Consider the following 21,151-nt stretch of genomic DNA (forward strand, 5'->3'; position numbering starts at 1 on the left):
ATGGTCCCAGGACGCTGACTCTGCGGGGGGGTCGGCAGTATCCCCTAGCAACCCACAGAGGCAGTTGGGGGCGCTGTTCACACTACAGGATCAAGAAGGCAATCAAGAAGCGACTGTCTTCTGACATTGTTTCCATGATTTTGAGGATCAGCTCAAGAGGGCGGGCACGCGTCAAAGGGTCAAAGTTCAAGAAGGTCGAAAAGGGTCACTGGTACGTCATTTTTCAGAAAACTGGTTCATGTGCACAGCTCTGTGCAGTTGTTTTTGTCAAGGATTGAACTTCCCAGTTGTCGTCCAGATCACAGGCGTATTGGGTCTGCACGTCTTTGTGTGTATAGTTTTAATAAGGCCCGTCTTTCCCATCCTAAAGACTGAACGAACACTCCGAGGGCCTGGCGGGCGCCTGTTACAAGGGCAGCCTCTATCACGGAAATGTTAAAATCTCAGTGAAATGGCCGAACAAACTGTATTGTTAGTAATGCAGTGTCTGCTGTTGATTATGACTGACACGGGCTGGATTGACCATGCTGCCAGTACCCATAGCAACAGTTGCATGATATTCAGTAGCCCAGTGCACAAGTAACTCGATCGGGGGTAAGTGTGATATTGTTCTTTTGGACTTCAATATGTAACCTTTCATCAGACATCCATGATCCGCACATAGTGCATTGCAGGTCAACCAGCAATACACTTATCTAGCTTTTTAACATAAAATATCAAAATTAAGCAATTTTATGGTTTAAATGTGGCTACTCAAGAGTAACCGTGGATTACACAGTAAATTGTAAATTTATATCGTATTCTATTTCTAAATGCTTCAGTCGTTTACTTTATTAGCTTTAAATTGGCTTATTTTCAATGTGGATTCTTTGGTTTTCATGTAAAAGTGAGAAATCGATTAACACTGCTGTGAGGCTGACTTTCACACAGCTTAGCCCTACACATTTTGTAGCCTGCAATAAGCACAGTGGCACAAGTTATTATCAGTCATAGCAAGAATATAAAAAAATAATAAATTTATCATTATTAAAACTTGATAAAAATTGAATGTTTTTGTCATTATTGTATGCTTACAAAAGTGTCCTACTGTATGATGACCAGTTTTCATGCCAAATTTGTGAAGTTGTCATAGAGACCCCGTTATTAATAAATTTATGATTATGAATATTCTTGATAAAAATAATATTACTGTCATTATACTTATAAAATTACCCTAAAGCACTTGAATCCTAAATTAAGATCAGTAATTTTCCCAAATTCAAACAGTTGTAGTACAGACTCAGAGAAACAGTTACAGCAGCACCAACATTACACTGTAACTTGATGCGCGGTCACAGTACTGCCTTGGCATTACTGTTTAGAGGGTCTGCCAAGGCAGTACTGTGACCGCGCATGAAGACAATGCGCACTGTTGTTGCTGCTGTGACTGTTCCTCTGAGTCTATGCTACAGCTGCATGAATTTGGCAAAAATACTGATCATCATATGAAATTCAAGTGTTGTAGAGTACATTTGTAAGTATACAATAATGACAGAAATATTAATCTTTTATCAAGAATATTCACAATCATAAATTTATTAATTACAGGGTCTCTACTACAACTGCACGAATTTAGCATGAAAATGGATTATCATTTAGGATTCAAGTGCAGTTTGGAAGTTTTGTAAGTATACAATAATGACAGAAATATTTAATTTTTATCAAGTTGTCATAATCAAATATTTATTAATTTATGATAATACCTTGTGCCCCTGTGCTTATTGCAGGCTACATAGACTGATAATGCTCTGTGCCCTGAGGAAGAAAATCATTGGAAAATTAACTGTAATATCTTGAAGATTGGAACATTTTCACTTGTCAATAGTACTCAGCTAACACACATTCCCTGCACCCTCTGGTGGAGGGACTGTGGCTATATAACCCAGTGCTTGAAGAAAGTGAATACCGCCGCAGGACAGAAAGGAAACAGTTGTGTGCTACAACATTCTATAACACAAATTTCTGCCCCTGCTACTGACTGATGATCTTTTTAGGGGAGAACCATTTGATTCCTTGAGGAGGGGCTTACATTATTGACAGATTATTAACAGATGAAGAAGGAAAAAAAATGATTCACTAATGTCTACCAGTAAATATTCAGTAGTGACAGAAAAGAGAAAAAATTGCTGCCTTCACCATTCCTCCTCCCCCAAGAAATCAAATGGTTCTCCAATTGTGTAGGCATTTGTGTAAATACTTTCTAATCGAAGATGATGAGAGTGTTAGTTAATTGCCACCCAAATAAAGCATGGCTTGGGATTGGTCAGTTTGGCTCTTTTTGTCACTATCACACATACTCACTTGTGTCTGAAATGTGGAAAATTTACCAAAAAACTTTTATGCATATCTGTAGACCATAAACCCAAAATTTATTTCATTGAATGACTTGTGTTAACATCAACAACCTACAAAACCATAACCTATTGTGGCCATGCATTTTCATATGCTGCACCTATACTATGCAATGCACTACCACTCGACATCAGAGAATCCCAAAACGTGGACTCAACTTTCAAAAGAAAACTGAAAACGCACTTTTTCTCTAGAGCATACAGTGTGGTTTAGCCATTAAGCTTCACAGAGCAAAATATTTGTTGGGGGATTTTAGCACTATATAAACTTTGCTGATTGATTGATTGATTGATTGATTGAACTTTCGTCAATGAAATTTTCAACCATTCTCTTACCAAAACAAGAATAAAATTGAGCTGGGGGTATACTGTGCAAATTTTGGTACAAGAGGAACAAACTGACATTTACCAATATTTTAAAATCAAAATGGCTGCTATCTCTGAGTTAACTCTAGGGATAATAATAAAAACTAAGACTGAAATTGTTCTTACTTCAAGAACTTTAAAATGAACCCCAACAACAGTAGACCAGGGAGTACCGGTATGTACTGTAAAAATTTTAGAGCCTGAATGTTTTGTCTCTAAGGTGCATTCTAGTTTAATCTGAAATTTGTTGCAGTTTTTAGGCTGCGATAGATGAAACATACTGGGCCACAAATTCAGGCCCGTTCAAATTCAAAGATCCAATTAAAAAGAAGACAATTTGATTTGGTAAATTGATATTAAGTCAACAGCAGTGTTGCAGTTGCAGTTTGTTGGAGAAAAATAATTGGCTAAAATTTGCCATTGTCACAGCAGAATAAACAAATTTTTGACCTTTTTTACCATTACTAAAGAATCCTCATTTAAAATGGAAAGTCCCAAATTTTACCAGCTGGATGAAACATTTTTTCACCTTGAAAAATAGCCTGGATGACTTTGATTTTCTTTACTGAACATCCACTTTAGTTAAAGGGATATAGTCGGAACTGCGCTCAAAGGTCGTATGGGACCCATACCACCCATGGCAACAATGTATTCAAGGCACAATGGTGATTGATGAAAGTTAAAACATGTCTGTCATAATCTATCATCGTATAATTTAAATGTTGCAGCTATGATGATGAGGTACATCTTGATATTGTACACGAAATACATTGTTTGTAAACAAGAAACTCGCACAGGCGCAGTTCAGACGACTACCGGTATATCCCTTTAATTGATTGAGAAGGTTTAAAGTGATTGTTTAGGGGACCCCAATTATTCATCATCACTACCTGTACATGTACCTTAGTATTTTGTGTTAGAAAGGAGAAAATTGTGCATTTTCTCGATGCAAAGTTTATCATTCTGTTGTCTTCAGATTCATTTTAATCGACTATTCTTTTATCATGGTTTCCAGCAACGACAAAAGGCAGAGCTTTGTAGGCTACTTAGATCGCTTGTTTCTTACCACATTTTTCTTAACATCTCAAGGACCTTTATTTTGTCATCAACGTTCTGTGCTGGTTTAGGGGCCTTTAATTTTGTTTTCTGTATACAAGAGATACATACTGATTATTAGCTCATATTTAGTATATATGTATATATACCAAAGAGAGCTTATATGGTAGGTCGGTGGCGTCTATATATCTATCTGTATTGGGTATGTATGTATTTGTGTCACAGTATGTATGTGTATATGTGTGTGTGTGTTCTTTATGATGACTTTAGTCATATTTTGGGGGGTGCAATTTTTCCCATTCTTGGTCAAAAATTCTTCTTCTCTGAAAGCGCTCATATCATTGACTTGAAACTTGGTATGCATGATCCTAGGGTTGACCTCTGTCAGATTTATTCAAATTGTGGTTAATTTTTCATATTTGTAAACTTAACGCAATTTTTCCCATTGTTGGTCAAGAAATCATTTTCTCCCAAAGTTCATGTTGGATCTTTGAAACTTGATAATCTTAATCCTAGGGTTGTCTTCTGTTGGATTTGTTAAAATAATGGTGAAATTTTCATGTTAGTATTTTTGGTCAAAAAATCATTTTCTCTTAACTTACTTTTCTGATTGCTTTGAAACTTGGTATGCATGTACCTAGAAGCATTCTTACTTGAAAGCCTTCAAATTGTGATGAAACTTTTATATTCATATTTTGGGGGCACTTTTTCAAGCATACTGTGATGTTGTCTTTTCTCGGAGTGGTATAAATCAAATGTGGATATTAAAAAATTCTAAGGAACTCTTGGAAAATATGAAATCAAGATCTGTTTCAAAAATAACACCTATTAAAACTTTCGATTTTTCCACATTGTATACCACAATACCACATGATAAATTGAAAGAACGCTCGAAAAACATCATCAACCAAGCATTTTTCTACAAAAATGGTTCACGCCGTTACAAATATGTAGTATTAGGGTATAATTCTACATATTTTGTTTAAAATATTACTAACACTTAAGTGTTTTATACCGAGAAAGACATTATCAGTATGCTTGATTTGCTCATTGACAACATATTTGTAGAATTTGGAGGACACATTTTCCAACAGTGTATAGGAATTCCTATGGGCACTAACTGTGCTCCCTTGCTTGCAGACTTATTTCTGTTCTCATACGAAGCAGAATTTATCTAGAACCTAATCAAACAGAAAAAGGTCTCTGTAGCTAGAACTTTCAACCTAACATTTAGATACATAGACGATGTTATTTCAATGAATAACTCTGAATTCAGTGACTATCTCGCTATGATTTATCCTCTAGAATTGGAGATTGAAGAAACTACAGAAATGGCCTCTTCTGCTTCATATCTGGACATTTTACTTTAATTTCACTCTAATGGTCACCTTTCTACTAGGCTATATGACAAGAGAGATGATTTCAACTTTAGTATACTCAATTTTCCACACCTCATCAGTAATATTCCACTCTCACCTGCTTATGGGGTAAACATTTCCCAGCTTATTCGATATGCCAGAGCATGCAGATCATATGGTGATTTTGTAGAGAGACATGGCCATCTCTCTTACAAACTATTAAATCAAGGTTACACCAGAGCAAGAATTGTCTCTGCATTCAAACGCCTTTTTGGCAGGTATCGCAAGCTGGTAGATAAATATAATATCTCTCTTCGACAATTGATCGCTGATGGCATCGGTGACATTGGGCCTTAGGGACGGACCATTAGATCTTGGGAGGGGGGGTGGTCAAAAACAGAAAAAAAAAATTTTCAGAGCAGAAAGTTAGGAAAAAAAAATCTTCTAACTAGTTTGCAAAATAAAAAAAAATAAATAAGAAGACAAAGGCGTAAAAAAAAAATCTGCAAAAATCTTTAAAATTTTATTTTCTTTTAGATTTTACCGACAGTAAGCAACTTTCTGTATTTTTAATACATCCTCCCGGCACATTTTTAATTTTAATTTATACATTTAGAGTGACTGTATCCCTTATACTGGAAGTTGTGATTATCTTATCTTTTCAGGACTTTGTATTCTGATCACTTGAAAATTATGAAATTATAGAGCCTGTTTTCTACTTGTTTCCTGCGTACAAACCAAGCAGGTACACTAGGTAAAACATTGAAACTATGGTATGGTTGTCAAGACAGAAAGTTGTATTTGCCTTTTAAGATCAAGGTAAACAGATGCAGGCCACATCAGTTTCATTTTTTTCACAGCATTTTATTACAATGATGAAAGCAAGAATGGGTGAACAAGTAGAAACACGTCAATAATGATAAAAACAACATCTCAAGTCATTATGTATTATTTTGCTTTTAAAAAGGCATTTTCAATTCTTCTTTCTCAAAAAACAGCTTCAAATAACAACAGCAACACATGTTTTAACATTCAACAATACACTACGTAGAATGCCATCTATCCACAAATCCCAACACAAAAACACATAAAAGGGTTGAACTTTGAAAGTTTCTAGATAGCAATACTGAATAAATCTGCATGGTTAATCATTTTTGTGTAGCAAATTTCAAAGAAATTGGACAAGCCCTTTCAGAGAATACAGATTTTTTGACCATGAATGGCATAAATTGCCCAAAAAGACAAATATTGAAATTTCAACACATCTATACACATCCAATCAATTTGGACATGCTGCTACAGAGAAATAGATGTTTTGATCAAAAAAGGGGCAACAATTGCTCTAAAACACAAATATGCAAATTTCACTATATTATTTAGCTTATTTTAGCTTCTCAGCTTGTCAAAATCAATTGTAAATCATGAGATATGCATGATGTTTGGTGGGGTGAATGTAGGCATTTCACCACGCAGTAGAAAGGGAAGCCAGGAAACCAAAATAGTCAATTTTCAAAACTATACGAAGCTACTGAGGAGCAAGAAGACCATGTTCAGAGGAAGATGTGTAATCCGAAAAAAATGCTCCAAAGTGCCACCAAATAACACCATTTTTATCTCTATTTTTCAAAAGCTACAACAGCAGGAGGGGGACCAAAAATACTCCCAAAGTGCCACCAAATAACACCATTTTAATCTCTATTTTTCAAAAGCTCCAACAGCCCCCTCCTGACCTCCCCCCGCAAAAATACTCCCCAAGTGCCACCAAATAACACCATTTTAATCTCTATTTTTCAAAAGCTCCAACGGCAGGAGGGGGACACCCCCCCCTCACCACCACCCCCCCCCCCCCCCCCCCCCCCCCCCCCCCCCCCCCCCCCCCCCCAAAAATACTCCCCAAGTGCCACCAAATAACACCATTTTTATCTCTATTTTCAAAAGCTCCAACGGCAGGAGGGGGACACCCCTCCTGACCACCCATCCCCACCCACCCGCAAAAATACTCCCCAAGTGCCACCAAATAACACCATTTTTATCTCTATTTTTCAAAAGCTCCAACAGCAGGAGGGGGGACACCCCCTCCTGACCACCCCCCGCAAAAATACTCCCCAAGTGCCACCAAATAACACCATTTTAATCTCTATTTTTCAAAAGCTCCAACGGCAGAGTTCCAACGGCAGGAGGGGGACCAAAAATACTCCCCAAGTGCCACCAAATAACACCATTTTAATCTCTATTTTTCAAAAGCTCCAACAGCAGCAGGGGGACACCCCTCTCCTGACCTCTTCCCAGTGACCGCTTGCGTGGCCGCTTGTGGTGCTTGGCACCACATGTTTGCCTTCTTTATCTTCAGACAGCGACGAACGAAAAAAAAATTATAAATCTGAAAATTTACTCTGAAAAAAAAAATTTGCACAGCTAATCTCAATTGGAAAAAAAAAAATTCAGAAATTTACAATAGTAAAAAAAAATTTTTCACAATTTCATTGCGACCACCCCCCCCCCTCCCAAGGTCTAATGGTCCATCCCTTAGTTGGTGACCACTACCTATCTGACTTACAGATTGATATATGGTGGGTGCCACATGTGGGGCAGGATGCACTTACTATTTTCGAAACACCTGACATCACTTCTTGGTCTTTTGGCCAGAGGTCCATATATCTTTCTTTCATGAATTTGACTTTGTTTGTGTACCGTCTATTTACTGTCTGTTCTGTGATGTTTTGTGTCTATGTTTACAACTATTGTCTTACAAATTCTGACCTTAGTGTTATTGGATTATGGATTGGTATGATTGCGATTATTTTCCCATTTTTGGTCAAAAATTCTTCTTCTCTGAAAGCACTCATCCCATTGACTTGGTATGCATGATCCTAGGGTCGACCTCTGTCAGATTTATTCAAATTGTGGTGAAATTTTCATATTTGTATTTTTTAACGTAATTTTTCCCATCGTTGGTCAAGAAATCATTTTCTCCCAAAGTTCATGTTGGATCTTTGAAACTTGATAATCTTAATCCTAGGGTTGTCTTCTGTTGGATTTGTTAAAATTATGGTGAAATTTTCATATTAGTATTTTTGGTCAAAAAATCATTTTCTCTTAACTTACTTTTCTGATTGCTTTGAAACTTGGTATGCATGTACCTAGAAGCAACCTTAGTTGAATGCCTTCAAATTGTGGTGAAATTTTTATATTTGTATTTTTGGGGCAATTTTCCCCATTTTTGGTCTAAAGATTATTTTCTCTAAAATTGCTCATCCGATTACTTTGAAACTTGGTATGCATGTTCCCAGGGGTAAACCTAGTTAAGTATACTCACTCTGGCCTGCAACATCAACCAAATGTGAGCCAAGTGTCATTGACGCTATGTTATTTAGTTATAGGGACTATTACAAGTACAGGGGCATTATAGCCCCTTTCTATAGACCCACATACCAGTGTCTTCACTTTCTACCAAGATATTTCAACTGTTGAATACACATTTAGATAAATATTTGAATTCATTATATTTAATAACTGCAGTGACCATACTTTATTACTATCACAGGCTTATAACATGACAGGTGACGGAGGACCAGGTGTTTTGATCATAAGTGAGAGGTGGGGATCTCCATTCCAAGGTGGTATTCCGGCTGCCATTCGACTTCTCGCCCAACGTTTCCATTCAATAGGGTTATCTGTAAAGTGCACTGTTCTTAACATGACAGAAACTGAGGAAAGCGAAGCTAAAGATCTTAAAATAAAACCAATCTTCCCAAAGCCAAGGGGTTCACTGAAACACACTAAACCAAATAAGAATTGGTTACTTGCACACGAGTCATATTTTCGCAATTTGAAAGAACTCAGCAATATTGATCTGGTTATATGTTTTGCGTTAGCAACATCAGAAGCTGGTTTAGCAATAAGAGATGATATTTTCCCTTCTGCAAAATATTGTGTGACTAATCTTTGGCCCGATGATGATGAATCACTCAGTCGTATTATTGGCTGTGATAAGCAGATGTTAGAAGATTTGATTGAAATGTTGGAAGAAGAACAACACAATTCATCCAGTGTAATTGTCTCAATAGATCATCAAACTTTCCAATATTATAATGTCAGATTAGAAGCTCAAAATCACTTTCAAATTTTGCCAACACCTGATGAGAAAATGTTCACATTTAAACTCCCTAAAATGCTACCAGAAGGCAAGCAAGTTTATCAAATTGTGTCATGTCTTGAGGAACATGACATAGATGAAATGACCAATCAAAAGCAATTAGCAGAAGCCATCAATATTGTTGCTGAAAACTTCCATTCAACTCAAAAAACTCCGCCCTCTTGGTTACTGCATGGTGTCAGTGAGGCAATGGAAGATAAGGTGAAACAAATCCTGAAACCTCACACTCATCTGAAAATCATTCCATCCAACAAACAACCTTCAGCATTTCTGAAAAAGGTACTTCGTCTGTCACATCTTGTTCTCATCCCACCGAACTCTCCTGGAATGAATTCTCTCCATCTTCTTATATCTACCATTGCTATCGGAATACCACTTTTGGTTTCTCTGTATTCCCCCTGTCATGATTTGATCAAGGAATACTTCCCAGAGTACATGGACGACATGGTGGTTGATATGATGGATCCACAGCTCTTGGCACAAAAGATCCAGCATGTCATCTCACATTATGAAGCTTCAATCATAAAGGCAGCAGAAAGGAAGGAGAGGCTACAGAATGTTGTGAGCAAATCCATCAATGGAATCAACAAAAGATTTACATCAAATTTCACATCAGAGGAGTCTGCTCTACCGCTGAAAGACAGACATGATCATGGCCTACAAATTGGTGAGTTGGTGAGCTGAAGATTACATCTTGTCCACAACAGCAGTAATTAGCAACAGAGAGGGGCATTCAAGATTATCCGATAATTCTGGTGTGATTTTGCTATAATTTACGAAACCTGACATGACATGATAGATAGTGTCTCTCCTAAGCAATTTCAGTCACATTTATCCATGCTACTTGTTGCCATAATCACAAATCCCAAAAACAGAATTAGCCACGTGTACCGGTATAGGAAACTACAGCTGTTCCATATTTAGAAAGATTTTTGTGGAAACAAAACTACATTTCTGATTTTGATATTTGTTTCATTAATTGTTTACATCATGCGGAGGGAATCTACATTGAATAATTCATAAAATGCATGATATAAATAAAATAAATAGAAGAGTAATTGTTTCTGTTTTTGATTTTCATCAGAAACTCCTGTGGATGCTGGAAACCCATCACATGGTATGGAAGACTCTGGAAATGAAAATGATAGTCATCATCAGAATAATATGACGCCTGCAGGTACTACATACTATTAATATACTTATACGATGTTTCCTTTAGTTTGTGTGTATAGATCAAAGATATTGGAATCCATGTACCATTTCGTTTGTCCCCTCATAGGATTGTATTTATTTAACATGGGAAACCTGGAAAAATTTACTTGGGTTAACTGCCTGTAAAACAAACATTGCCTATATCTGCAATCTATAGAGTTTCATTGTAAAGTCTGTTTCAGTATCAGTGGACATGGATCCCAATAACTTTTGGTGTTATGGGAAGCCAGTTGACCTTTGACCTCACACTAGCTTTTAACGTTAAGGAGTTTTGTTTGGGTAGGCGGCGTTGACACCAAAACTAAGGAATTACAATTCTTTTGCTTCTGTTGTTATGATCGCTGGTCCTTAAAACTGATGAATAGTCAGAACAGTAAAACCATTTTTCCTTCTCTTTTCCCTTACCCTTTCACCACCATGGTTTGGCCCAAACATACCGGTATTGTTATCAATGGTAAATGTGGACCTGTTTACAGGGATTGGGGTGAACAGGTTAAATAGCAAATGATCTGAATGACGTTATGTGGTCTGTCAGTGGTGAACATACCATTATTCTGGCAATAGTAACCCTTTAGAAAATCTAAAATGGCTTAAAATGCTCAGATTGATTGCAGGACTCACATATTAGCAGTGGTTGCAGAAGGGGATGCGAACACTGACTATAAAATAGAAACACCAAACTATGATCTTTAACTTGTAACATCACTGCAATGTACATTTGTTTGTAATTTGACATCTTTACTGGACAGGTCAAATCAAACTTCATGTCAACATCAGTGGTATTCCATTGAGCAAATGTTCCATGGCACAAGTTACACAGGCATACCGTCTTTTGCAAGAAGTGATTGAAGATACACCAAGACAGTTGGAGGCAATTCACCGTGACATCACTGTCGAAGGCACAAGCAGTGGTAGTGTTATCTATCATCTCAAGTGTAGAACACTGGATGCACTGAACTGCTTGTGGCATCAATACCAGACACTAAAACTAAAGAAAATGATCACATCAACCACCATCTCAGATAGAACGCTGAAGAAGATTGGCGCCATCTACTTGGATGTCAGGCCTTCAGTTGATGCTGAGGAATATGAAAAGTGCAAAGAAGTACTCACTCAGCTAGGTACATGCAATCAGTGTTTTGGCAAACTGTTGCCAGGGAAAGAACTAAATCAATAATAATTTTATATTCCCTGCAAAAACAAAAAACAAGCATGGATACATAACAATGTATAATAAACTTTACGACCACTTCCCATCTTTATGTACTTCTGATATACATTATTTATATCAATTTAGTACCGTATGTGCTAGCTGTATTTCATATTTGATTAGTGCAAGACCTATGTATAATCACCTGGAATAGAGTCTTATCTGGGCTATTATGCAGCATCTTGGAAGTTTTTAGCCAAGCTGCTTCACAATGTCAGTCCGTATCCTGCGTGTATTATGCAATAGAAGAAATCTAACAGGCAGATGATTTTCAAATATGCAAATAATACAAAATTCAAATTTTAGCTACTTAGTCATACCGGTTGATGTTAAGCTTGAAACAAAATCATACGTAGAAAATCTTCATTCCACTCATAATCGTACAATATTTCATTTCACAGAGGAGCTGCGATCCCAGTTGTTGCTACTTGAGGTTGACCCAGCACTGGAAATTAAGTCATCCACTGAAACTAGTGTACAGACAATGTTCAAAGCTGAGAAGTGTATCAGACTGAAAGGAAGGCAGTGTGATATGCTGCAAGTACTGACAACAAATACAGACACAGTTCAACATATCCTATCCTGTAGACAGGATGTCTTAGCACTACTGGGTGTTACAAGGTATCTCTTGACTGATGCACCAACTCGGGACATGAATATTCAAGGTGGGTCACTTTGCAAATTACGAGTTTTTGAGTGAACATATTTGATCAAGAGCATTTGTTTATTTAGGAAAAAACATCGACAGTGAAACAATACTTGTTTCAAACGTATTTTCATAGACAGCACAGCATTGAGATGATATTGATGTAATTAGACAAAGTTATCTTTGATTCAAAACTACCGTACAATAAACTAACCCTACATTTTTACTGTATATTCTTCAAAGATTGACATCTGACAAGACAATTTTCTCCTTTTGTTGTAGAACTTGAGGATCAACTTCTCCACAAGGGGACAACTGTTTTGTCTCCTGATGAAGAAGTGGCTTTGCTTGGAAGGAGTTTACTTCCATTCCAATTCAATGACATTCAAGTTACGCAGTATTGGGTTGAGCATCTCCTGGCATTAGGGCAAACAGTGACACAGTCCAAGCTACATCTAGAAATGAAGATACTGCAAGGTCAACTTGATGAGTCTAGACAGGAGAGGGATACTTTCAAGGAACAGGCAAGGCTACTTACTCAAGAATTAGAAAGAACAGCGAGTGCTCTGACAAAGCAGCAAGTTGCAACCGATGCTATGAGAGAGATTTTCCACGCAGAACTTATGAAGACACAAACAAAGTTACAGCAAACTGAGGCAAAGTTGTCAGCAAGGGAAACAGTTATAGAAAGTGAAAACAGAGAGAAACAGATCACAGCATCGGAAAGTGAAGGTAAGGCGCTATGAATTGGTATTTCATTATGAAACCATACCGTACACTCATCATAGTATCCACCGAATAGGAATTACTCATTGATATCTAAATGCTTGTAAGCTAATCCAATGTTTATATAGATGAACACAATTTTACGATTCAAAAATGAAAAGCAAAGTGTACATTTGTCTCCATTAAAGGGACATTAGCTGTAACATTGACTAATTTTTCTCTACTCTGTTTCAAGGTATCAACAACAGAATTTTACTATAACCCGATCATCATGACCAATGCCCAGTGTCTGCTTGCCAACACAGCCTGTATATGTGAAATGACCATTGTTATTGTTGATAAATGTATTCTAGTCCGGACCTGAATACAAAATTTAAACAATAACAACACAGATTATACTCATATAGGGTAAATTTATGAGCTAAATATTAGGAATTTCTCCATAGTTCAGGGATTCAAACCAGAAACTGCAGATGGATACCGGTACACAGAACAAACGTACAAAATAAAAAAAATGACCAAAGTTACAGCTAATGGATCTTTAAGTGTTTGTTTGATGAAAATGCATGAAATCCTGTAAGCACATAATAAGTACTTGATGTTCCAACATCACATTTATCACGACGCCTGTCACATCAATTATTAATTTTTTGCATTCCATAATGAACAGACCTAGACAACTCAGCGTTGCACCATTCTACCATCAGTAAGGACACTGGAGATGCATCAGTACAAGTGATGACACCAGTGTGTCTGAAACCAAACCCACTGATGTTAGTGATGATATGTTTGTTGGCATGGCAACTGATGAACAGACAACAATTCACATTGATAAAGAGGATTATGGTGGATTTGCAAGTGATCATGGAGCCAGTACTGGCTCTGTAGGGACAGCAACTGAAGGTGAGGTAGTATTGCATGTACCACCTCAACATAAGGTATAGCAACTAGTTTGAACTCTGTAGTGATAATTACATTGTAGGCCCTATTGAATGAGTGATGTATAACCGGTCAATTCATAGAGCCTAGTGATAATCATATTCTAGGCCCTATGAATTGACCGGTAAATACATCGCTTTGATTGAATTTGTATGTGTGTACTCTGTACTCACATGTATGTCAGAGGTTCTGTTACAATTTTAAAACTTTCTTATGATGGCGTGCAAACGAGTTTAAAGTTCGTGAGATGTTTCAAAAAGTGAATACACAGATTAACTTACCTCTGAGTGAATGGTAACATGTCAAGAAATTAGCAATATGAATTGGTTAAAAGACATTTGATTTCCCATAAATTTATTTTTAACATATTTTTTCTACTGCCATTTATCATATAAACATACAAAATGGTGAATTGGCAAACTTCTAATATCCCATTTGCCACTTTGTTGAATTATACCTGTAATCATTTACTACCGTACTTGAAGTAGGGATTAATATCTGCAGTCATCAAGGGAGTTTGGGATGTCAACTTCTTTACTTGTTATATACTGGTCGGTCCTAAAGTGATGCAAGTTTCAATCTAATATAGACATAAGTAGATTTTTTATTCAGAAGTACACACAATATTATTGGCGATGAAGTACAGCACAAGTTTCCTAGAGTTGTTGGAAGGGCTATGCAATCATTCAGTTCATGGTTATCAGCAATATTAAGTCCAGTGTTAATCTGTCATATCATTAGAGTCATTTCTGTATTTGTTTTGTATCAACTATGAGCCAAATCTGCTTGTTGCCATGACACTCAGAGCAATACAGATATATTACTTTTGTAATTGTTCTATTTATCTTGACCTGATAGGTAACTGGAAAATGAAGTTACTGGAAGGCCATTCCTCAAACCTGGACAAGTGTTTATGAAGGCAACAGGAGTGGCATTCCACGGTGACCAACTGATGGCATGCTATCCAGACAACCATATCATACAGATCCTTGACAAAGATTATGGCTTTTTAAGGGTCATAGGAAGCTTTACTGGTCAGTTTACAAAAGCCATTCAGGCCACTGGATGTGGCCATCTCTAAGCAATCTAATCTTCATAAATGAAAGAGGAAATTCTCAGGTTGTTGTTTGTGATGAAAGCAACACTGTCGTAAGAGTTATTTCTCCTCTTAAAGAAGTCAGCATTTATGGAATAGCATTAATGTTTCGCTATCTCTTACTTACCGATGTCAAAGGTCATCGACTCCTGAAGTACACACAAGATGGAGAGTATGTGTCTGAGGTTGGAAGCAAAGGAAGTGGAAATACTGAGTTTGACTGGCCATGGTCTGTGATTGTCAATAGCAACAATGTTATCATGGTGTCTGACTGTCATAACCACTGTATCAAATGTTTTGATAGCAGCCTTCAGTTCCTGTATAAATTAGGTACACATGGTTCTGGTGATGGTCAACTTGATTGGCCGTGCAGTATTGCTGTCGACAAGGATGATAATGTTTATGTCTGTGATGGCAGCAATGACAGGATTGTAAAGTGGAGATCTGATGGAAAGTGGATCTGTAATTTATTCCAAGGTGAAGTACAAAATCCTCTGCACATTGCAGTCACAGCTGATAGAATTGCTATCACAGAGGTGAAAAGCAACACAGTGAAAGTATTCTACCTGTAGAAGAAACATTCTAGGAAGATTGCAATGAACTAACATTTTTCAAGAAATCCTTGAAGGTTAATGGACCCAGTGAAAAGTGTTCCATCATGATATCATACGAGTGTAATGACTCTTTCTGTATGATGTAAACATAATAGAACAAGCCATTTGAATAATCCAGCATTATTGCAAGCATTACTACAGTGTTTGCACTACCGCTCGCCAGACGGCAAAATGGCGAATTTGATTGACTCATTGGCGACTTACCGGTAGACGGTCAAGTCAATTGCCAGACTCAAAATTCGTTCACTACTTTCAACTAAAGACAGTCTAGCTTCTATGGTTCTCGGTTCGCCAATGTTCTGTTGCATTGCGGTAATTTTTTTTACTTCTTGGGGAGTCTTTTGCCATAAACTTTGTACACAAGTGGGTTTTCTCTTACGTAAAATGTGTCAAAAATGCATACGTTTCCATGAAGTTACTGCGGAGTCTGTATAGCTGAAGTAGGTTGTTTCATGGAGATAGTTTTTTCCTAGAAGTCGGGGGTTAAATTTTCCATTGATGTGCATGCTCTGTTACCTAAACACAATAAGCTGAGGGTCTTCAGCATTGACATGTCTTTTAGATGTTGATCTGCCATGCCGTGCAATGCTGCGGCCATGTGCAGGTTCCATGCCGTGATGAACGTTCGTTTAGCAGTCTGAATATTTCATTTTCACAGAAAAGACTCTTTTACTACAGACTAAGTGTATTCCAAGGCTAGACAAAAAGCAGACTATGGTCAAAGTCCAATTGGGACATCAGAAATGCCACTCGACAGACTGTAGATTGTCACCCGGGCCATAAACAGTGTACCCCAACGACATGCCACCATAACAAATGCACATAATCAGTTAACTGTATCATGTTTATGTGAGAATTTCCTGCCTGTCTACAACCCTTGTCCATAGAGAACTTGCATGTAATTAATGATTGGCACAATGCTTTTTGATGTGTAGATACAATGTTGCTAGGAAAGTTGTGGTCTGATCACAGAGGGACAGTGGTCTGATCATAGAGGGACAGTGGTTTGCAATGAACCAAAGTCACTTTTATGGCGTAACTGTGAATGAACCTTTTCACTTGCAAGCAGGTGTACATGTTCTATTTCCATGTTCAGGCCGGCCACGCAGTGCAGTGCAGGCTGATCGTACGTCATTGTCACAAAGGGACAGCTTTTTTGAAATGAGTATTAAATTATGAAGACGTCAATTTTTTGTATATTTTAGAATAATTTTGTGTCAAATACCAAAATGTTACTTCTGTATTGAGGGATATTTTAATCAGTTTGATTTGAAACAGCAATGTAAAATACTGTGTCAGTTGAGCTTGGAAATCGTGGCTGAGTTTTACTCCCTTGTAGTCAGGGTTGCAATCAGTATCAATGTGATCATGGCATGCCAGTTCATGAAGATCTTGAAAATGTTAATTTTTTCTGTAATTTTTCTGTCATTTACAATATGCTGGTCAATTTTTGAAAGTGATTGAAAGCATAGACCTTCGAGAGTCTATGTTGAAAGTTAGAGTGGTGTTCAATAATCATACATGAAAGTTTTGATGTGAAGTATTATTTTATTGAATTAAGCAGCACTGAGCCTGAGGATACATAATGATGAGAAAGAGGCTGACTTCTGAAATGTTTTGTTTATCATTACTCTTGCTCATTACTCTAATTGTATTTAATTATATGACCTTTGACCCTCTTATATATGCGACCCTTGACCCCGTCCTTGAAAAAATCTGGCTACTTGTGTTCACACTGTACCGGTATTAGCCAGAAAGGCTAATAAGCTTGAGTAGTCAGAGCAATCCCAGTACTAGCTGCGCACTGCGGCAAAAACCCATTTGTCTGTTCAGAATAGGGAGTTATGGCAAGCATTATTGCTGAACTGTACATTGTAGACAGGGGTTTCATTAAGAGCCGGCAGCCGGCGAAATTGACGGTTAATCTCACGATTTCGCCGGCTACGTTTTCGGAAAATTTGAACTCTTTCATAGCTGAAATATCTTTTACCTTCTGAAATGATACGGACAAGTTTCACAAACTGTGTAGTCAAACTTTGCAACGGCTTTTATGTGAAACAAAATTTAGAAGACGAACGACTACTACGATCGCCTTGTACTACGATGCAGCACGGTCTTGCGTATACTGCCTTAATAAAAATCAGAATTGCAACGGACGATTCTATTGGCTACCTGATTTGCTGATCCCGATGTGGTGACCTTATGTACGCCAATAAAAACGTGCGTACTACACCTGTCGGCTGTCATTTGCTCAATTCAAAATGGTCGATGAACAAATGAAGACGGAAGAGATCGCAAGGTCAAGCTTCTCTGTACGATCTTCGGTTTTGAAGTGGACCAAGAAACAAGAGAAGGATAATTACGTGGATTTAAACTGTTTTCGAAGACAATAGCCTGATTTTTTCTCATGAAAAACTTCCCGATTACAGTTCGAATTTAGTAAGCCGACGTGCGTTGCACCGTGGTAGGCGTAAATGTCAAGGTATATAACCAGCTGGACGTATTATATGTACTGCTTTTTGGTCTATCGACGCCAATAAAAACGTCACCCAGAGAAGGGTTAAAATACCTCTAAAAGACCTCTAAAATTCACTTCAAAAGCGATCGTCAGGTTAAATCCAAATGTGAGCTTCTGAACGTACTAATTTTCATATCATATATCAAGGTTCTTACTTTGCATACCCATAGGCCTATAGTCAAATAACCTTGAGGGTCTTTGTTTCTATTTGCGAAATATGGTAATGATTGTCATTTTTTATCGTTATTGTTAAATAAATTATCCTTTTTACCTCCCCAGTGGTATAAAAGTTCTTCATCTACATATTGCCATACCAAACATCAGGGTTCTTACATTAATTTTAAAGCAGAACATAATACATAAATGAAAATGTTCTCATTTACTGTGCTTAAAATATCAGTGTTTCATCCAGGATGGCATCAACAAGGGGGATTTCCCCCTTAATAGAACATTTTGGGGGGATTTCACCAGTTCATGTGTTCTACTTGTACCTCTACATTTCATTGGGGGGAGTGGTCCGCCTTGACAAATTTATTGGGTGCCAACATTTCAACAGAGGGGCAATCCCCTAACCCCCTGTCTAGATGTAACACTAATAACATCGTCTACAATATCAAATTTGTATCATTAATAATAGTGAATTATTATAGTTTACCTCCCAAAAGCATAGAGGTTTTTAGATTCTAAGACTTCAGTTTTCTCTGTTCAAAATATCGTCAGCATTACCACATTTTACTATTTGTAATTATGAATTATCATATTTAGGCCTATTCTCCCAGGTAAAATGGCTTTTATGATATGAACACACAAATTGCCCTGGAACACTGACAATTCTCCTGAAAATACTAGAAATTCATGTGACTATGAGCTGTAAAAAGTGAATTTTAACTCATTTTTCAGGGTTTCCGGCCTTCGGTCGGGAGGGGGAAAACCCTCTCAGACCCTTCCCCACGACGACCGCTTTGTGGTCATGGCAGCTGCAAGCCGCCTACGTTTTCATTCTGGCCCTCTACTTCAAAACTTAATGAAACCCCTGGTAGAGATATTCACTGTTTCTTGAAGAAGAGGCCTTGAAAAATGTCGAGCTGAATCCATGACAGGTCATACTTATTTGTACATTTGATACCTTTGTTGACTGGTCTCCAGTAGTGTTGTGAATTTTAATATTACCTTTTCTTTCGTACGTGTGCACATAACATTTTTGGTTTGCATACATCTTGTCTGAGTCTTTCAGTCAAAATGTGCAATGAACAACTTGTATATAGTCATTTGCATGTAGTTATTCCTTTCCTTGCTATTTTATTTTTGTAATAAATCTTCTACCAAGTTGAAATAATGTTTTTTCTGCATTCTCTCTCGTCTGGAAGTCTATGCCTTCAATAATATCAAACAGCAGGCTTTGATATGCAATAGTACTCTACAGTAGTACTTGTTGAACAACTTCACGCCACACCATTCTAATCAGTGCAATTGTGTACAAAACACATTCACTGGTATTGAAAATTTGCTTCACAGTGGTTAGTTATGTCATAGACAACAGATTTCAATTCTTCTGTGAATGATTTACTTTGTGCAGAACTGAGAATTAACACTCCAGGTTTGGTTCGCAATTTCAAGATGGCAAAGTCTCATTCTGGCAAAGTGTCTACAGTTAAAATGAATAATGATACAACAAATGTTGCCATTGAAATGAACTCTACAATAAGTGTTTTATGCAGAAAAGAAGTCTCTCTTTCCCAGATAAAACATGGAGGCGAAGGTAGTGTAATTAGTAATCAGAAATCAGTGGAGATTAGTACTGTTGACAGAAATGTCATCAATCGTAAGATATCCAGGGTTTTAAGAAATGTTCAAAGTGTCCGGACCTGATTGCTTGACTTCATCAGAAATGTAGGAGTTCACAGTGAGTGTATCCCTAGCCATAAAGAAGAGAGGTTCCAAATTTTTACAGGAAAGGAGCCAGTTAACATTAGTGGATACTATGCGTGTCTTGTCGTGCCAGAGCTCAAAACCTGCAAAAGCCCGTGGCCAGTCGCTTGTGTCTGAAATCAATTGCACACGCAGGTTAGAGGTCTGGCATGCAAGACCAATACTATGATCACTGTGAATAGTCTGGCAGATATCTGGGTAAAACTGAAACTCTGAGATCTCAGAAATTTACAATATGAACCTGATTTTTTTTATTTTTACATCTTTCACAGCTCTCATATCATTTTGCAACATCTATTGATTGTCAAAACTCTGTCAACATTAAAAGATTCCAAATTATCATTGCTATTGTTTTTCAACTGGAGGAAAGCAGATATCTTAAATCAATCCATCATCCAACTGGCAAAAGTAAACTTACAGGATGAAGTACCTGGTGGCCTTTACCTATTAATAAACAATGAGGATTGCATTTCTCAAAGGTACAACACGATGTAAGTCTCAAACCAACAGTAAGTCCATTTACTCTGGATTCTGTAAACTCGCAATCATCTGATAGAGTCCAGACACCTAACCACCTCTGTCATGAAATCCACCTTACATACAAGTTCACAGAATTCAAAAATAAATGACTGATTCCATTTTGGATTGAACAAAATAGTTTATTGAATGAGGAGAATGTATTCTACAAAACAAACTGTTCACAATTTGTAATTCTCGTGGACTGTGCAATCTGCAAAGACTGGCACTGAGGGCGCTCTACCATAGAAGGGAAACTCTTTGACAGAGTGAAGAGTTAGAGTGCATAGCTGTTGGAATCTTGACTGGTAACTACAAGTGGCTGGTATGAGGATTGCATTGCTCAAAGGTACAGTATGATGTAAGAGTCTAAAACCAACAGTAAGATCATTACTTTGGACTCTGCAAACTTGCTATCT

General features: G+C 37.4%; 1 protein-coding gene across 1 annotated transcript; it reads left to right on the plus strand.

The window, feature by feature from the left end:
* The first annotated feature begins 72 nt into the window (after positions 1-72).
* On the plus strand, positions 73-18,561 carry LOC139142131 (uncharacterized). Its single transcript, XM_070711969.1, has 8 exons — positions 73-594; positions 8,715-9,993; positions 10,411-10,503; positions 11,288-11,659; positions 12,150-12,413; positions 12,677-13,126; positions 13,791-14,023; positions 14,918-18,561. The coding sequence occupies exons 2-7, from the start codon at positions 8,724-8,726 to the stop codon at positions 14,006-14,008; spliced, it is 2,667 nt and encodes an 888-aa protein (XP_070568070.1). The 5' UTR covers positions 73-594; positions 8,715-8,723; the 3' UTR covers positions 14,009-14,023; positions 14,918-18,561.
* The last annotated feature ends 2,590 nt before the right edge of the window (positions 18,562-21,151 follow it).

This window comes from Ptychodera flava, chromosome 1, assembly GCF_041260155.1.
Source record: "Ptychodera flava strain L36383 chromosome 1, AS_Pfla_20210202, whole genome shotgun sequence".
Classification (NCBI taxonomy): Eukaryota; Metazoa; Hemichordata; class Enteropneusta; family Ptychoderidae; genus Ptychodera; species Ptychodera flava.